Here is an 18677-nt window from a genome sequence, read left to right as displayed (position 1 = left end):
GTTAAAAACACTTGATCCCATCAGAGAATCATATCTACTGTCGTTTGTGTAGGAAGATGGCTTGTGGCTGTGCTGAACCTATTTGACAACTAAAGCAAGTCATCAGCTCATCAAATGTTCCTCAGTTTGATACTGATTACCTTCCAAAGGCATGAAAACCAATCAATTATGAAATTGGCTTAGGGGACAGTGGCGCTGTCTCGCGGCAGAAAATGGAACTGAAATCTTCGTCCAAAACGTTCAGTTCCACTCTCAACCGCTAGATAGCAGCACTGTGGCCTAGGCCAGTTTTCATGAAATTGATCATGCTTCAGACTTTCTTTTTAGGCCTTTTGCATGAATAGATTTTTGGAATTGCCAATGACATAAGACACAGGGTGGGGCCTATTAGCTGTATTTGCATGTATTAGTCTTGCAAATAACCTTAACAGATCTACCATTTTTATTCATTTTCTTCTTGTCTTGGACAAAACTTGATTACGGTTGTGATGATGGATTGGAACCTAGGCCCACCTCCAAGGCAAGACCACCAAGCAATTCCGGTAAGACTTCTTGACAGTAGAACCTACCTCAGCGAACACCTCTCTATTAAGAACACTAGGTTTACTCCCAAAGTTTTTGTTTTCCATTCAATTTGACCTCTCTAATCAGGACACCACTAGGACAGCACTTGTCAGTCCCAAGAGTGTCCTTGATAGAGCAGTTCTACTGTACTCCTTTATTGTTGTTCCCCAATCCATTGCTGTACTTGCCACTCCAGAGCCAAATAGGGCTACGGACACCAATACAGTCTGTTTCGACATCCTGGTTGTCCTTCCTCTATGTACCAGGCGCCAAGACGAGGCCTGTCCAGTACGTCTGGAGTGTAAATGGGGCATGTTAAGCTAATAATTAGAATTTAGCACTCATACATGATTTACTAGCTCTTCGGAGCTGTTCAACTGTATTAATGGGAACCGAGGGCTTCACTTCCCTCTAAAGGACGATGTCACAACCTGCTCAACACCGGCTGGAGCATGGGCTAACCACAGGTTGGGACATTGTCCCTATCAACCTGTTGGCAGCATGGTGAACAGAGAGGGTTACTTATCAAGTATGATGCAGCATCCTCCTCCAACCAGGACAATCTTCCTCCATCCGCTTCTGTGCTCCAAAGATATGAAAAAGGAACGTACTTTTAAAGTACAATGCAATGATTAATGATTCCACAGAGAGGGGGTTAATTTTGCGAAAAAAAGGTATATCCTTTTCATAAAGCAAAAATTTTGCCAAAAAAAAAAATTCCCACGGTCAGAGCCAAACGGGATGAGAGGGTTAATGGAAACCTTGCTCCTAGGAAAAAGTAAAAAATTTCTTGGTACATAACACCTGCAATTTTCATTTTTGATCCTGAGTACAAGGTTGTTTATTAACCCTTGCAGCCCGTTCGGCTCAGACCGTGGGAATATTTTTTTGTAGAAATTTTCATAGTTTGGGAGAGTATTTAACTTTTATGGCGATATTAACCCCATCTGGGCTGTTGGTCTCTACGACTAAGTATTCTGTCTGTCAAGAAATGCTGTATTGATCCTTAGCAGATTTACCATGCTCACCATCGTAAATATTTCTCATCGGCCCAATACACCATGGTGAAGTGCTGTCAGTTTACCTTGGCAAATTGTGGATTTACCAAGGTGAAATTGAGACACATTTTTTGTACATGTTGTAAGGGATGTGCATTCCAGGGGATCAAGATTTCACGCATCAATTTAAATTTGGACAATATCAGACAGCCAAGTCATAATCACTGGTTGTGACATTGTCCCTGTGGCATATACCACACTATTTGTGCTAATCTTCATGTCACACCCCAAAACGAATCTACATCGGATTCATTAGTGTCCATTACATGTTGTGACATTGTCCCAGTCATGCCATCAGGCCAAACTGAACTTTAAACTGGTGATAATCAAAGACACCTGTGCATGAACAATACAGGACACTTTCCAGGCATGAGAGAAACAACTCTGAGGTGTCATCTATGTAGATTCTTTCAGAGCATTACTAGTTTATTCAAAGGAAGATGTAGAGACCAGTCCTTTTGCATATTTTAATACTGTAACGCCATAAACACTTAAGCCAACAAAATGACGCTAGCATAGTTTACAATTTTATTCTTAAACGAGATTTACAACAATGACAGGTTGTAGGCCTAAATGGGCCTGCTCATGGTAAAAAAGAATCACAGAACTACCCTGAGTAATTATGATCTCCAGTCAAAGACCAACAATAGGGAGCATCAGGACTCCACCACCTGACTGTCCTTTCTGCCCATGAGATGCCAGGTGAAATGAGCAACACTGATTTATGAATGACATGTGGCAAAATCGCATAGGTTTTTAAAAGTGAACACAAAAAGATCCCTCCACTGAGCTAAGCTACAGTAACTTATAGAATACCAGGTGTGGTTATTGGGACACCCTAATCTGAGAGCCAAGAGCCGCGAGCACCGTTTTTCTACAGTATAGATATGCAGAGTACCGGTAGGCCCTAGTGATAGTGTATCAATAAGGTATCTCATTTCTTGAATTGGCAGATTTCAATCAAGAATTTACAAAATTGAGCAATATCATGCCTTTTTAAAACAATTTTGATTGCACTATTTGCGCGAGGCTACATGATACTGCAGGAATGACAAACAGGTGTGAGTACGCAGTGTATGAAGTGCAGACTTAATGTACACTGTACCCGCCGTATTGTATAGATGGCGTAACAACAGTATGATAACAAGAGGCCCAAGGGCCTGGCGCTCAGCTGGATATGACCTAATAACATAGGACTGAGGGTATAAAGTAGTAAATATCGGCTTTATACTACTGTTTGAAGGTCAAGAGAACACGTTAAACCACTAAAATTTCCAATGCAGAGCTGCCAGTTGGATGAAATATGATTGAACTAATCAGCCATGGTATGTAAATATTACAGGAGGCAACGGAAGATATCCCTAGTTCAGTATAGCTTTACAGAAAAAATGGGAGTAACATTATTGTGTTGCTTAAAACGTCTACTTTTTACTCATGTAAGAATCGTAGTACTAATAATAACTTCAACTTATTTTCCAGTTATGATAACACAACACGCATCTTCATGATCATGATCTTTCTCAAACTAACTGAATGACCTATTAGTAATCGCCTTGGACGCACAACCTAACCACATATCAATCCGCCCCGACGATTGACACATCCATTCGATTCGATAACCGGGTAACCCTCGATAAAGTTTGATAAATAAACTAGAACTGAGATTTCACAGGAGCACCTGTGAATTCATGACTCCAGGGTTGTTTTGAGGGCGATATTGTAAGAGTTGGTCTTGAGTACGTGAAGGTCCGTGTGAGGCACCTGGGGAGAGAAGACTAGTTGAACGATGGGATCATGGAGGTATAAATAATTATTTATACCTCCATGATGGGATCTGACACGGACACTACTATTGATCTCATTATATGAATACCATTTAATTACAAAAAAGTGAAAACAGATCATATCATATTCCTTGGGATAAATTAAAATAGGAGTGCGGGAACAAGGTTTTTTAGCAGGAGGAAAGCGAGAACATTTTGTGCCGTCGTATTCCGATTTGGCTGGTTAGTGGTGAAATCTGCTTTTAATTTTGCAAATTAACATATTCGTTTTTCGAGTTCTAACGTTGTCTGAATTAAAGATGCTTTCCCAATGCTTGACTGGTCTGGCAATTAAAGAGACATTGCCAGGAAAACGTGACGTCATTTTGGCAATTCTTCTTACCGCACGCCCTCTCTCTCCGTAAAAGTTCCTGACATGGTGTGAAGTGGGAGGGCGCACAATGGGAACCACACTGCCGCGATGTTAATAGTTTCTATTTATAGAATTCAGCGGCAGAGATTTTAGGCACGGAAAAAGTGGATTAACTCGGCTAATCTCAATGGATTTTACCCAGGAATGTTTTCAAGGCGAGAGAAACATCTGATTTAAGTACTGCGCTTATTAGATTTCATGTTCAGGCCGAAGATTGGCCTAAAACGTGGACGAAAAGAGTGCATTATCGAGTGTTGGAGAGGTCACGTGATTGGACGAGAAACCTGAACAAAGTTTTCATGCTTTTAGCTGTCAACATCAATGGCTATAATATACTCCTACGGAATAGTAGAACTAATAGAACTAATTTCCGAAGTTTCCAATAGTTTGAACACAAATCAAAACATCGCCCATCAGCTGGACTCAGATCTGCATAAATTACGATAAATAATGATGTCGTCGCTTCAATTTCGCAAAGAAAGTTGACTCCATTCGAAGGTTGTTTTGACCAAATTCTGTTGAACTCATCGTTATGAGGGCATTTGAACACATTCTCGTTGATCTTTTCTATAAACGTGTGAAGTTTCGTACCAAAATACGTTTCCGTAAAGGCTTAAAAAAGAAAATTTGTCGCTTACAAAATCATCGCTCCGGTAGAAATAAAAAGGTCACCGCCATTTTCTTGATGATAGTACTCCAGGTAACCGGCGGGAAATTTAAAGCGGGGTCATCCGGGGTCAAACAACAGTTTTGCTCACTACCGCCAACTGGTGATATAAATCCACACTAATCTATTTTATATCAAAACTTCTGTATCATGAAGACCTTTTCAACTTTATTTCGAGCTTTTATCTGCTGGAATAGAGCGTCAAAAAATTGTTTTTTCATTTACGCATTTTGCCCCCTGGGGAGCTGAATTTGAGTCGAATCGCCCAAATTTTTTTCCGTAAGCAACATTTTCTGCGGTGTTTATAAGCAAGACTAGATTTGAAGTGCCTCGGTTGTATGATTACAAAATGCCCAACTTTGCCTACAGATGGATGGATGGATGGAAGGATGGCAGGATGGGTGGAAGGACGGACACCAATCGAATAGCTATTTGACTAGCTCCGCTGACTTTGTCAGCTGAGCTAAAAAATCTTGGCATGCTAGACTGTTAACAATACCGCTATCCAGCCAGCGATGTCTTACGATGTCATAAACGGTTACAAAATAAATTTATTTTTTATCAAGTAGGGTACCTGTAAGGCTTAGGATTCCCAAAGATAATAATGATATTCACTCAAGCCTATACTTTTTCTTTGGCTTGTGGCTCTCCTGGCGGCCCTTAATTGGCTCTTTAACGGAGTCTTGGCTCTCAGATTAGGGTATCCCGTGGATATTTCTTTGTACAATCTTTACTCCAATAACCAGATTTACAACTCTTTAAATCACATACTACAGAGCACAGTTAATAGGCCAAAATGGGCCTGCTCATGGTAAAGTAAAATCGCAGAAACGATCCTCAAATGAGCCATTGAATGTGACATGTAACAAGCAACACTAACTTACAAAGGATGTAAAGGAGTACAGTTTGATGGAAAGCCACATAACTATTAAATAATTGCCCTCTGTACTGGTGATAATCAGACTGGCTTGAAATTCTCATTATCGACCACTCCTCAGTGGAAATGAATCCAACAAAAAATGGGGTCAATACTGTATTACCCCGATGAGAAGCAACTGATGTCCCCCACTCTCAACTAAGATATTTGTGCGCGTACCGGTTTGACTACGGGCTGAAGTTGACGATGTACTCCTGACGGAGCCATTGGGTGCTTCGCCCGCTCATTGACCGAGGCATGGTGACCTGGAGACAGTGACCGGATTAGCACTAGCTGGTCGAAGGACACTTCACAGGGCGTCAATTCGCAACTTCTCATCTTTTTAAGGCACGACCTATTCACGTGGACCAAGGCTTACCAGTCAACCTACTCCTTACGTAGCGTGGGGTACCAACCCACCGCAGATTCAGGAGTGTGCAATGGTTTCGGAATATCCTACACCAAATTGTGCTGCCCATTCGCAATAGGTTTGCCGACCGCCATTCCCCTCTGACATCGCCATCTCTCAGACAGTAACAGAACGGGGCAATGGGGCTGCAAATTTTTCCCAGAGGGGCGGGATAATGATTATTTCAGACCGATCAGAGTGTCACAAGTTCAGAGCGAAATCACCTGACAGTTATATGGAGTTACACCAAAATACAGACTCTTCATTTCATTTGTAAATAGGCATCGATTATTTTTGTTACATTTAATGGACCCAGTCCTACAAGTACAATCTCAGGAAGAGCCAAGTCTGCACATAATTACTGGTATGCAGATTTGCCCGCGAGGCAGAAAAGACCTGACAATTGCCACTGCTTTAGGAGTGTAGCAACAATATTGCTTCAAAGCAAGAAATGAATCTGCACATATTTACTGGTATGCAGATATGCCAGCAAGGCATCAAAACCTTCGTAAGCCCTTAATGAGCAACTCGTTTATAAAGTCACAAACAGGATTTATCTTACAACTGTACTGCTCCAAAGAAAGAGCCAAGTCTGCCCATAACTACTGGTATGCAGATATGTCAGTTAGGCAGACAAGACCTGAACACTGCCACTGCTTCACAAGTGTAGCACTGATATTGCTTCAAAGCAAAACTTAAGTACGCATGTAATCACTGGTATGCAGATTTGCCCGCGAGGCAGAAAAGACCTGAAGACAGCCACTGCTTTAGGAGTGTAGCAACGACATTGCTTCAAAGCAAAAATTATGTTTGCACATAATTCTTGGTATGCAGATGTGCCTGTTCGACAAAAAGATCCTGAACACTACCAAGCAACACTAATTTACAATTGACATGAAAGAGTAAACAGTTTGAGGGAAAGCCACATAACTATTAGATAATTGCCCTCTGTACTGGTGATAATCAGACTGGCTTGAAATTCTCATTATCGACCACTCCTCAGTGGAAATGAATCCAACAAAAAATGGGGTCAATACTGTATTACCCCGATGAGAAGCAACTGATGTCCCCCACTCTCAACTAAGATATTTGTGCGCGTACCGGTTTGACTACGGGCTGAAGTTGACGATGTACTCCTGACGGAGCCATTGGGTGCTTCGCCCGCTCATTGACCGAGGCATGGTGACCTGGAGACAGTGACCGGATTAGCACTAGCTGGTCGAAGGACACTTCACAGGGCGTCAATTCGCAACTTCTCATCTTTTTAAGGCACGACCTATTCACGTGGACCAAGGCTTACCAGTCAACCTACTCCTTACGTAGCGTGGGGTACCAACCCACCGCAGATTCAGGAGTGTGCAATGGTTTCGGAATATCCTACACCAAATTGTGCTGCCCATTCGCAATAGGTTTGCCGACCGCCATTCCCCTCTGACATCGCCATCTCTCAGACAGTAACAGAACGGGGCAATGGGGCTGCAAATTTTTCCCAGAGGGGCGGGATAATGATTATTTCAGACCGATCAGAGTGTCACAAGTTCAGAGCGAAATCACCTGACAGTTATATGGAGTTACACCAAAATGCAGACTCTTCATTTCATTTGTAAATAGGCATCGATTATTTTTGTTACATTCAATGGACCCAGTCCTACAAGTACAATCTCAGGAAGAGCCAAGTCTGCACATAATTACTGGTATGCAGATTTGCCCGCGAGGCAGAAAAGACCTGACAATTGCCACTGCTTTAGGAGTGTAGCAACAATATTGCTTCAAAGCAAGAAATGAATCTGCACATATTTACTGGTATGCAGATATGCCAGCAAGGCATCAAAACCTTCGTAAGCCCTTAATGAGCAACTCGTTTATAAAGTTACAAACAGGATTTATCTTACAACTGTACTGCTCCAAAGAAAGAGCCAAGTCTGCCCATAACTACTGGTATGCAGATATGTCAGTTAGGCAGACAAGACCTGAACACTGCCACTGCTTCACAAGTGTAGCACTGATATTGCTTCAAAGCAAAACTTAAGTACGCATGTAATCACTGGTATGCAGATTTGCCCGCGAGGCAGAAAAGACCTGAAGACAGCCACTGCTTTAGGAGTGTAGCAACGACATTGCTTCAAAGCAAAAATTATGTTTGCACATAATTCTTGGTATGCAGATGTGCCTGTTCGACAAAAAGATCCTGAACACTACCAAGCAACACTAATTTACAATTGACATGAAAGAGTACACAGTTTGAGGGAAAGCCACATAACTATTAGATAATTGCCCTCTGTACTGGTGATAATCAGACTGGCTTGAAATTCTCATTATCGACCACTCCTCAGTGGAAATGAATCCAACAAAAAATGGGGTCAATACTGTATTACCCCGATGAGAAGCAACTGATGTCCCCCACTCTCAACTAAGATATTTGTGCGCGTACCGGTTTGACTACGGGCTGAAGTTGACGATGTACTCCTGACGGAGCCATTGGGTGCTTCGCCCGCTCATTGACCGAGGCATGGTGACCTGGAGACAGTGACCGGATTAGCACTAGCTGGTCGAAGGACACTTCACAGGGCGTCAATTCGCAACTTCTCATCTTTTTAAGGCACGACCTATTCACGTGGACCAAGGCTTACCAGTCAACCTACTCCTTACGTAGCGTGGGGTACCAACCCACCGCAGATTCAGGAGTGTGCAATGGTTTCGGAATATCCTACACCAAATTGTGCTGCCCATTCGCAATAGGTTTGCCGACCGCCATTCCCCTCTGACATCGCCATCTCTCAGACAGTAACAGAACGGGGCAATGGGGCTGCAAATTTTTCCCAGAGGTGCGGGATAATGATTATTTCAGACCGATCAGAGTGTCACAAGTTCAGAGCGAAATCACCCGACAGTTATATGGAGTTACACCAAAATGCAGACTCTTCATTTCATTTGTAAATAGGCATCGATTATTTTTGTTACATTCAATGGACCCAGTCCTACAAGTACAATCTCTGGAAGAGCCAAGTCTGCACATAATTACTGGTATGCAGATTTGCCCGCGAGGCAGAAAAGACCTGACAATTGCCACTGCTTTAGGAGTGTAGCAACAATTTACAATATTGCTTCAAAGCAAGAAATGAATCTGCACATATTTACTGGTATGCAGATATGCCAGCAAGGCATCAAAACCTTCGTAAGCCCTTAATGAGCAACTCATTTATAAAGTTACAAACAGGATTTATCTTACAACTGTACTGCTCCAAAGAAAGAGCCAAGTCTGCCCATAACTACTGGTATGCAGATATGTCAGTTAGGCAGACAAGACCTGAACACTGCCACTGCTTCACAAGTGTAGCACTGATATTGCTTCAAAGCAAAACTTAAGTACGCATATAATCACTGGTATGCAGATTTGCCCACGAGGCAGAAAAGACCTGAAGACAGCCACTGCTTTAGGAGTGTAGCAACGTTGACGTGATCCTTGTCCATAACCGGCAGCTTGTTTACGAGAGATGTCACAGCGCTCTACCAGCTTCAATTACCAGTGGTTTTCCCGTTGAGGTGCTGAAAATAAGACAAGAGTTCTTTAGATTTTAATGACTTCTTCTACAAAGACAGAGTTTTTAGAAACAGCTCCATGAAAGGCCTCTTGCTTACTAAGAGAGGGTTATCAAATGCACAAGTACATCGTACATTGATTGCAGTTCACTCTGGAACCTTATCCGCCAGGAACAGCACTTAACAAGTGTTATGACTAAAACCTGTTATAAACTTTTTGACCTGTTATTCTCATCGTTCTGGACATACTTGCTTTCTGATAAGTTATCCGGCAGGCAGGCTACTGTACATCTATCCTGCACAGATTCACATTGCACACCAACCTTGTATTCCAAGATTGCTTGTCCGTGCAACAACATTTTATATTCCTTCATCATTTTCTCCAGTCAGATTTTGTTGTAGTCAGCTGATCACAGTGAAATCTTGTTAGTAGTGTTGGAGTTGCAACCCTCAGCATGTGGACTGATCTTGGCTTGATTACCAAGAGAACGATGGTGCGGTAGCTTTTCTCTTTTCCAGTCTGTGCCATCAGATGGACGAGCTGGAAAGGACCACAGTTTTCATAAATAAAATTTTCTAAACAAAATAAACGATGGCGCGGAACGGTCCCCTGGCTTTTCCACACCAAGATAATCATCTGCCTAATATGAAGACACTCAGGCAAATACGAAGCTGTTTTAGAAACAAATGCCATTACCTGCCAAAGGCAGATCACTGGTCTGAAGTGCAACTGACAACCATCACGTTTGCTGACAGACTCTGTGAATAGTTGTCAGTAACTTGTTACACACATTCAGCAAGATAAAATGTTGAGAAGTGTCTGCGTTATTGTCAAGTTTCTTATGCCTTGTTTAGGCCAACCTACCTTCAGTCCACACAGGGAACAACTGCTGATTTTCATCACAAGATGCCTTGGATGGTGTATCAATGTGATGAAATACTAAACACCCTCTCCAGATAATCAGCTGAGTCGGCTGCCTGAGACGATTTGATGTTGAGCAGATTTTTGTTCATTATTTGGGCAGGAATCAAGATTCAAACTATGTCAACCAGGTTCAGAGACATGAATTTTACTTCAAGCTGTATGAGACTGCATACTTCTCTTGCCTGAATGAAGGGTAAGAAACTTCAATGCTTTTGACAGCTTTTCGACTAGTTGATGGAATATGAAGAACAATTTTCTTACCCGAAATATTTGTTCCTTCAAAAGTCGACTGAATCCCTCTTCATGATACACACACAGACCTTTATGATAGAGACACAGATTTCTCCATGTATGTTGTATCTCTCCATCTCATCTTCCTTGAAACCATGCAGGCTTTACAGCACAGTGTTTTTCGCACAGTACAACAAACATGCTACGACCTGCAAAGGAGGCAAATTGGGCATCTAATTTTCAGTGCCCTCTATCATGTTAGCACCTAGTCAGTGCATATTTCCCCAGGTCAAACCAAGCTGCTTCGTCCTTTTACTGTAGGGTACAGAGGATCTCTTGGACAGCCTCTGATAATTTAAGTTCATATTTGAACTGGAACCAACTTCAGTTCTGTTCTTTGTGGCACTGGCAACATGGCTGAAAAGAAAAACTATCTGTCTTGGTGCGTCCCCAGCCCTCCTTCACAGCAGATGTTCCAGATGCGAGTGCATCCTAGTGAGCAATAGTTTTTCCAGACCTCTGCAAACGGTGCCCACAAGACAGCCGTACCCTTGCGCAAGTCTGCTGTCAGAATGGTGGTAGATGTATCTGCTGTCCTAACTCTGTCATTATTACGTCTCCCATTGGGGCTGTCCTTGGTTATCACAACATTTCTTGCCCCAATCTTGCGGCTCCTGCTCCGAAACGTCATTACGCGTCCCTCTGGTCAAATATACATTGTCTGGATCATGGTCTACAGCACGGCCTGGAAAAGGAGTGCATTTCTCATTATATAAAAGTTGGCTGAATTTCGCGACAGGTAAAGATCTAAATTCCCTCAAAGTTGCAACTCCCAAACATCTTACTGGTACATGGTTATGCACAGAGAACCTGGATTGAAGAAAGTCTTTTGAATTGAGGGAGCAGCATCCCCAGGACTGCCCCTGAAGCAGTTACTACGGGGTCCCAAGAACCACATGGGAAAGGAGAAACATAGGTATTTTTGACAGTCGGCAACAGACAAAACAAATGAAGATGCATTGTGACCTTATGTTCCACAATGGATGAGGAGTAGGGTCTTTCCATAAACTTGGGTGAAGACATTCATGACATATGGTTCACAAAGTTAACTTAGTTGTCAATGAAAACCTATGCCATACCATACCAGATATGCTTGGCTCCAGTTTCTCCCCTAACAGTTGTACTCGTTGTCGCAGCTTGCCAGCACCATCCTGGCCAGTCACTGACTTTATCTCTGTTGCCCGTTTGTTTTCTTGTTGATCCTGCAGAAGTAAACCATTTTGTTGACAAAAGGAATAGGACAATATAAATTTCTGTGACAGGGGTGGGTCCCATAGGGTAATAGCCCAGCAAAGGGCTGTGTACATGTCCTATTAGTATGCAAATAAAATCTCGCCTACCAACTGACCATCTTAGTTTGGCCACGGATGTGATCCTCTTTTGCTCGTCTCCCAGTCTCTTCCCATTCTGCAATTGCAACTGCAAGACACCTGCTTCTTTCAGTCTCTTGGGACAAAACACAGATTTCATGGTCAGGTCAGGCATGACCTTGGAATCTGTCCTTTCAAAAAGAATACAATTCAAATTCATATCATCCTTAGCGAGATTGTTTAGGCATCAGCAGACAGATGATGGGAACGAGGCTGGAACTCACAGCCTTGGCGTATTATTGAATGAACATTGAAGGAGGGAGTACGTTTTCATAGCCCACAGAAATTTAGGACTGTGGAACACTTCAACGAGGAAACAGACACTTAAACTTTTTACCTCAATAAGCTCACAATATGAATTGATCCTTCCTAGAAATTAGGGATTAATACGTTGAGGTGAAGTGAATCCACAGCTCAACACTTTCCACTAAACAAGGAGAAACATCTTTGGTGACGCGGTCTGCAATAAAATATTCAAAGTTATAAGATGCATATCAAAATGTATCTGAGTTTATTCTGACCAATCACATCCAGAAGCCAGATGGCCAAAGATGGAGTCACTACGACAATAAACCCAATTGGTGGGGCACTAAAAAATTCAACATCCCATTGAAGGAAGATGGAACACTTTCTGGAGAATAAACCCTCCTAGTCAAGAGTGAACGCTGAATTTATCAAAGTACATATCTATCCCTCAACTCTATGGGCATACTTCTTCATGTTATGTAACTAGTGTCATCTTTGGACACAACTGCAGATGTTCTCAAGGTACCACTTGAAAATGTTTCATTACCCTGTACAAAGTCTGTCTTACAGACCCGTTGGAAGGAGGCAAGGATCCAATTTTGAATCAATTACATTTTTACCTTGATATTCTCTAGATCTTGCTGGTTCTTGCTTGGAAATTGAGATGGTGGTGAGGTGAATTGAGTCCATAGCTCAGTTCTTGTCATGTCAATATACTTTTGTGAAAAACATCTCTGGCTGGACTGCAATAAAACAATAAATTCTAGTTTTTTAAAGATGATTATCGAAGTGTTAATCACACAAAGCAGTGGTAACATCCTGAAGTTTCTGAAGCATGCGATAGCTGAAGGAATCTCATTGTCCACATCTGAAAACCCAGATCTTTTGGTGGTTGTAATGCTATATTTGAAAAGATGCTGGTTGGAACGTCCTTACTTCTTCCACTGGTTCCATGTATGTTCAATGCATCGCATACGGATGAATAAAAGTATTACAATGACAAGAGAAAACTCCAGTCGCCATTTTCTAGTGAAGAAAAACAACATTTTGAAAAAGTGGTTGGGCGTGCCCACATGACTAAAGTCTACCGTGATTGATTGATTAAATGAAGACGTCACGCATACTACTTTCTTAGCAATAACAATTTAGGATCTAATTGCATCAATTATAAAGTTTAAAGTGAAGATGCTCGTGCATAACCAAAGAAATGACCTACAAACGCATCTGACATACACCTCGATGACCTATGGCGGGAAAATTCCACTGAACCCTAGAGAAATGGTGCACCAGGTGCAAATGGACAAACATATTAGAGAGGTTCAGAAACTGTTCCGCCTAATATTATATCACAGTAACACTAACCTGTCCAGGAGGGACTCATCTGAACACCGAGATATATTTGTGGTGGTGAAATTTGCCTGTCTTCAAGGGACATATCCTGAACACTGTGGTATCTTTGTCATTTTGTGGTCTTGACATTGACCAGACCTGAACATCTCCTTGTCGTGGTTGCCACATTGATAGGTACCCCTCCCCCCCCCCCCATTACCAGCAATGGCAGGCCGAGCACACTGTTTTGAATAGAGGGAGACTCCATCATTCCTATTGTTTGAGATTGGACAGGTGTGACTCACCTCAGGAGGGACTCATCTGAACACCGAGATATATTTGTGGTGGTGAAATTTGCCTGTCTTCAAGGGACATATCCTGAACACTGTGGTATCTTTGTCATTTTGTGGTCTTGACATTGACCAGACCTGAACATCTCCTTGTCCGTGGTTGCCACATTGATAGGTACCCCTCCCCCCCCCCATTATCAGCAATGGCAGGCCTAGCACACTCTGTTTTGAATAGAGGGAGACTCCATCATTCCTATTGTTTGAGATTGGACAGGTGTGACTCACCTCAGGAGGGACTCATCTGAACACCGAGATATATTTGTGGTGGTGAAATTTGCCTGTCTTCAAGGGACATATCCTGAACACTGTGGTATCTTTGTCATTTTGTGGTCTTGACATTGACCAGACCTGAACATCTCCTTGTCCGTGGTTGCCACATTGATAGGTACCCCTCCCCCCCCCCCCATTACCAGCAATGGCAGGCTTAGCACACTCTGTTTTGAATATAGAGGGAGACTCCATCATTCCTATTGTTTGAGATTGGACAGGTGTCAATTAATCTAGCAATTAGCCTTCTGTGCATTGGTGCATGCAAACACTAAAATGTTTGGTTTTTGCTAATTTAGGGTCAAATAAATCAGCCAAAAGTTTTGAAAGCTTCACAAATGATTGCCGCAAGGAAGTACTTTATGACAGTTTGCGAAATTTTGATTAATTCTAGGTGGAATGTAATATTTTTCGCATATTTGTTGGGAAAAAAATTGAAAATCCTCCAATTTTCAATGGACACTATGAATTTTTCTCCAATAAAGCTGAAATCTTCGGAATATAATCCTAAGAGTTATATCAATCACGACTGAAGTCGGGAGTTTGTATCAAATGTATATAGTTTCGGAGCTAGCGCGGCTAGAAAAGCCCCCAAAACCCAATTTCTCAAAAATTTACACTACGGGCTACGAGTGAAGCATTACAGATTTACCAAAATTATTAACCTATAGATGGACCCATCAAATTTCCATCCAAATCACTCCAAATTCTGCCAGTAAATACCTAGACATATATAGAAATGTGTCAGAAGTTGGGAGTTGGGATTATTTTAACACCCCGCCCAAAAAGCCAACTTTATTGATATTTCCTATGCATTTTCCATTAGGCTTGCCAGTCAATGCCAGGACCAAAAAGCAGGTGCACTAATTGGCTTGATTGGCTAGGCCCGCAATAGCTGGTAATGCCCCCTTGGACAGCCCACTTTTTGACTAACATCCCTGTTACGCAGGCAAAAATTATAACAATATCAATGTCACAAAATCACAACCAACTTCTTTTCAAAATGGCCACAATTCATTTTTGCAGGTTGTCTATTTCCCTGGCTTTAGGCCTAGGCCTACCTATAACCTATTACCCCATCCATGCTGGAAACTCAGGGTCAGCTTTTTATTTAATTTTACCTCAAACCTGAAGAGAAAAAAACGCTTTCTGTAGCGTCTGCAGTCCCCTAACCGCTAAAATCTGTTCATTTTTCCCATTCTCCCCTGCTAGGCCCTGTTCCCATAAAAATCAAATGTCACAAATCCACACAGGCAATGCATGTTGTTCATGCACACAGCAAACACGGGGATGCAGTGCATGCAAAATGGACTCCGAAACCGCAATGGACTGGTCAGTTTCAACATGATTTTCACCATAAAAAATGGTAAAAATCTCCACGTTATTCAGTTTACCAGATGCAGAATTACACACAGAACAAGAATACCTGGCTCCGGCACTTTGGTGAGTATCATAGAACACAGAATCGAATGTTTTTTTATGAAAAAAATCGCCGCGCACGTGCGGCCGGAACGCCGCCATCAAATTTTTTGCCAACCGCACAAAATCCCTTTATAATTGCCCCGATAACGCAAGAAACGCAAAAATATCGGAATACAGATGAGCTAAGATACCTAATCTTTGAACTTACCATCCAAAAGATGTCTTTAGGCAAGAAATAGAGGTGAAATCAGAGAATTAAACGGAGAAGTTTCGAAACATAAATGCCGCCACGCCGGGGTCAGACGATAGTGTGATTACGTCATTATTATCAGGCGGATGAGGCGACCAGGCGGAGCAATTTTTTGGCGGCAATTTTAATAAATCCTGTGTATTACTCATTGCTTAGACACCAAATCAAATTTCTTTCCCTGGTGATTTTCTCTGTCACCTTTCCGAATTCAGGATATTCCAAATTGAGAGCGTCTTTCATCGTCATTCATCTATGAATAGCGGGACGAATAGTTGGTTGTGACAATGTCTTTCATGACAGGTCGAAGACTTGATCATTCAAAAAATTTACTGTGTTTGCTACGAATGGCGCTCGTTCTTGATTAATTCTCTCCGAGCCCGCCCAGTTCTTCTCCATAAGTCAACAATAGAAACATATTCCTGAGGAAACAAGACATATCCGGCCTAGACTCCTATGCTGTCCATTTCATCATCCTGATCGTCCTCCGGGCGACAGCGCGAAGCCGGTCCACTGCGTTCGGAGTGTAACAAACACCTGAGGCATTTCTAACATTTCCTCCGCATTGGCCGAAAAAAAGCGAAAAAACAAGTCCCCCAATCAGAGCATTTGAGTGCAGGGTCGGAGGAGCGATTCCTTAGGATGTGGGGTTATGAGTGGTAACGGCATTGTCACAACTTGAGGACATAGTCACAATCCAGTCTCCTATCATTTGGATACCATTCCTTATACTCCTTGGCTAACGCTGGCATCCGCCAGACTTTAAAGGGAGACTATAGGCAGGAGCTTTCAAAGGAGTATAAGAGATATCAACTACGTCTTACCTATTACAAGTATTTTAATTAGGTAAGAAAAAAAACTTTTCTAATCTGTTCAAATTTAGTATCTATTCCTGACGGAAAAGGATTTTTCTCAAATTCCCGCCTTCTGTGAACACTTTCAATACAATATTATGGGCACAATCAAGCTGTTGAATAGTTTGAGTAAAGTAGGAATAGTGTTTCTAAGATCGAACCGTCTTATTTTAAATATGGCCTTGAGAGCCTACAGCAGGTCACACAGTCTTTTACAAGCGGGCTTAAACTAAACAGACAATACCAAGGTAACAATAGGATTGGACAATGTCAAGGAAGCTACCCTTAAAGATAAAAGCAAATTTTTTGACAGGGTATCCAGTCTTGTTAAAAATAAGGATTTTGGTTAGTGAGGTTGTCCTCAGTCGTTCTAGGTTCATTTCGTGCTGGGGCGAGAATCTCTGCTGAAGGTGTGCAAGATTCGCTTCCCCAGTGCCAGCCATTTGCTACCCTGCGATCTCGCAGAATTGGAAGAGTCTGAAGATTTCGTATATGACGGAATTCTGTTGGAAGTGTGGCAGTATTCTAGAAGTTGTCCGAAGAAGCATCGGTTGTAGCAGCATTCGCAAACGATTCCTGTCCAGCTGGAGTCCCATTTCTTGCTCCTCACGGACGATTTCGCCCTATGAACCGAGATGAAGGGGACGTAGTGTCTTGTCGTGAACTCCGTATCTGTAAATTGACAGGTGGAAGAAACGCATACAATGTATGTTGAATATTTGTGTTTCAAGGTCTTTTGAGTAGTTTTATTTACTTTCAACTGTATGTGTTGAATTTGATAAAAATGTCTCAAAGTGTCCTTGTCTTCAGCTTATTGGCAAAACAAAATTGTTCCTAATCCATTTCACGAAAAAACGGCACTTTGATGTATGGTGATTTGCCACAAAAAATGAAACATTTGGTCAGAATGTTATGTGCCATATCAGATTAACGCCTCAAGCCAAAGAACAACGCCTCGCTAAAGATGGGATTAATTTTCGTCAGAAAAACAACCTTGCTTGTCATGCGTGGAAAAGTGGCCTAGCATGACAACAACTGGGTTTTCAGGACCGCGGGCGGTGTAACGTTTCTGGTTGTCCCCGACATTTCCGGGTTTCCATAAAATAAAGCCTTAGACATGACCTTTCAACAAGGAAAAACAGAAATAAACGTGTCAATAAGCGTTTTAGCGCTCCCCAAAAAATGTGGGAAAAGATTTTAAGATTAATTTCTCAAGGCGCACTACGATTTTATCAAAAATGAGTGCCAATATTTAAGAGGAAAGTAACACACTGACCTGTTTTAAAGGTATGGTATCCATTTGGGCAAATTACGCTCAAGATGTTGGCAAGGTGTGGTCCACACAATGCTCCGCGCGCTGGTCCCCGCAGGATATCCTCTTGCGTACATGTCTTCGTGTGTCCGCTCGCCTGGGTGGAAGTGAGTTGGTCTATGAGCAGCAGCAGCGATGTCAGGAGGATAGGAATTGATTGGGTCATCGTTGCTCTGAAATTTGCTATCGAAAATAACTTGAAATACGAATAATATCTTGCGAGTAAAATTGGCCGCCGATTGTCAACCGTAAAATGACGAAGTACCATGAAGATGACCGAAACAATATTTAGAATCAGAGGTGATCGTCAATCTGTTTATATAAGATAGCTGATCAAAGTGTCCCAAATCTCACTATTATTGTTGTTGTCCTAAAACTAAACTCGAACGTCTGACATTCCCAGGATGTTTGATCCATATCTTAGGTCAAAACAACATGTTTTGTTTCTAGAACAAAGCTTTATCAGGTTAAGGCGTACGTTACTGTTTTTAGTCCAAGTTTTAGGCTGGACAATATCGCTATTGCGAAACCAACAAAAGCCTTTTGAAATTGGTTGTGACGTATTGCAACCCATAACTGAATGGGATTCAAATTTCATTTAGTTCGATCGAATGTTTCGTAAATATCCACATAAACGTTCACGCCGCGCATCACTTACTTATTTTACGCCACGTAAATCGCTTATGTGGTGATAGGCCGTCGGCTCTAGATGCC

General features: G+C 42.0%; 1 protein-coding gene and 1 long non-coding RNA gene across 2 annotated transcripts; both read right to left on the bottom strand.

Annotated features, from left to right (window-relative positions):
• Window positions 1–6719: 6719 nt before the first annotated feature.
• On the bottom strand, window positions 6720–10664 carry LOC135484176 (uncharacterized). The gene is made up of 3 exons (XR_010446427.1): window positions 10537–10664; window positions 9674–9891; window positions 6720–9356 (listed from the first exon to the last, which is right to left on the bottom strand). It is a non-coding gene; the product is annotated as an uncharacterized LOC135484176 (long non-coding RNA).
• Window positions 10665–16669: 6005 nt separating this feature from the next.
• LOC135484175 (molluscan insulin-related peptide 3-like) lies at window positions 16670–18269 on the bottom strand. Its single transcript, XM_064765372.1, has 2 exons — window positions 17928–18269; window positions 16670–17323 (listed from the first exon to the last, which is right to left on the bottom strand). The coding sequence occupies exons 1-2, from the start codon at window positions 18229–18231 to the stop codon at window positions 17028–17030; spliced, it is 600 nt and encodes a 199-aa protein (XP_064621442.1). The 5' UTR covers window positions 18232–18269; the 3' UTR covers window positions 16670–17027.
• Between the last annotated feature and the right edge of the window lie 408 nt (window positions 18270–18677).

The sequence above is a fragment of the Lineus longissimus genome, chromosome 3, assembly GCF_910592395.1.
Source record: "Lineus longissimus chromosome 3, tnLinLong1.2, whole genome shotgun sequence".
Classification (NCBI taxonomy): Eukaryota; Metazoa; Nemertea; class Pilidiophora; order Heteronemertea; family Lineidae; genus Lineus; species Lineus longissimus.
This window is presented reverse-complemented; position numbering and strand designations above follow the sequence as displayed.

What these genes read in the sequence shown, in the direction of transcription:
- LOC135484175 (XM_064765372.1), bottom strand. Translation starts at nt 18,231, where the DNA reads ATGGTACTTCGTCATTTTACGGTTGACAATCGGCGGCCAATTTTACTC. An exon ending in ATACCATACCTTTAAAACAG is followed by an intron (nt 17,324 to 17,927) that starts GTCAGTGTGTTA and finishes GTCAATTTACAG; the next exon opens with ATACGGAGTTCACGACAAGA.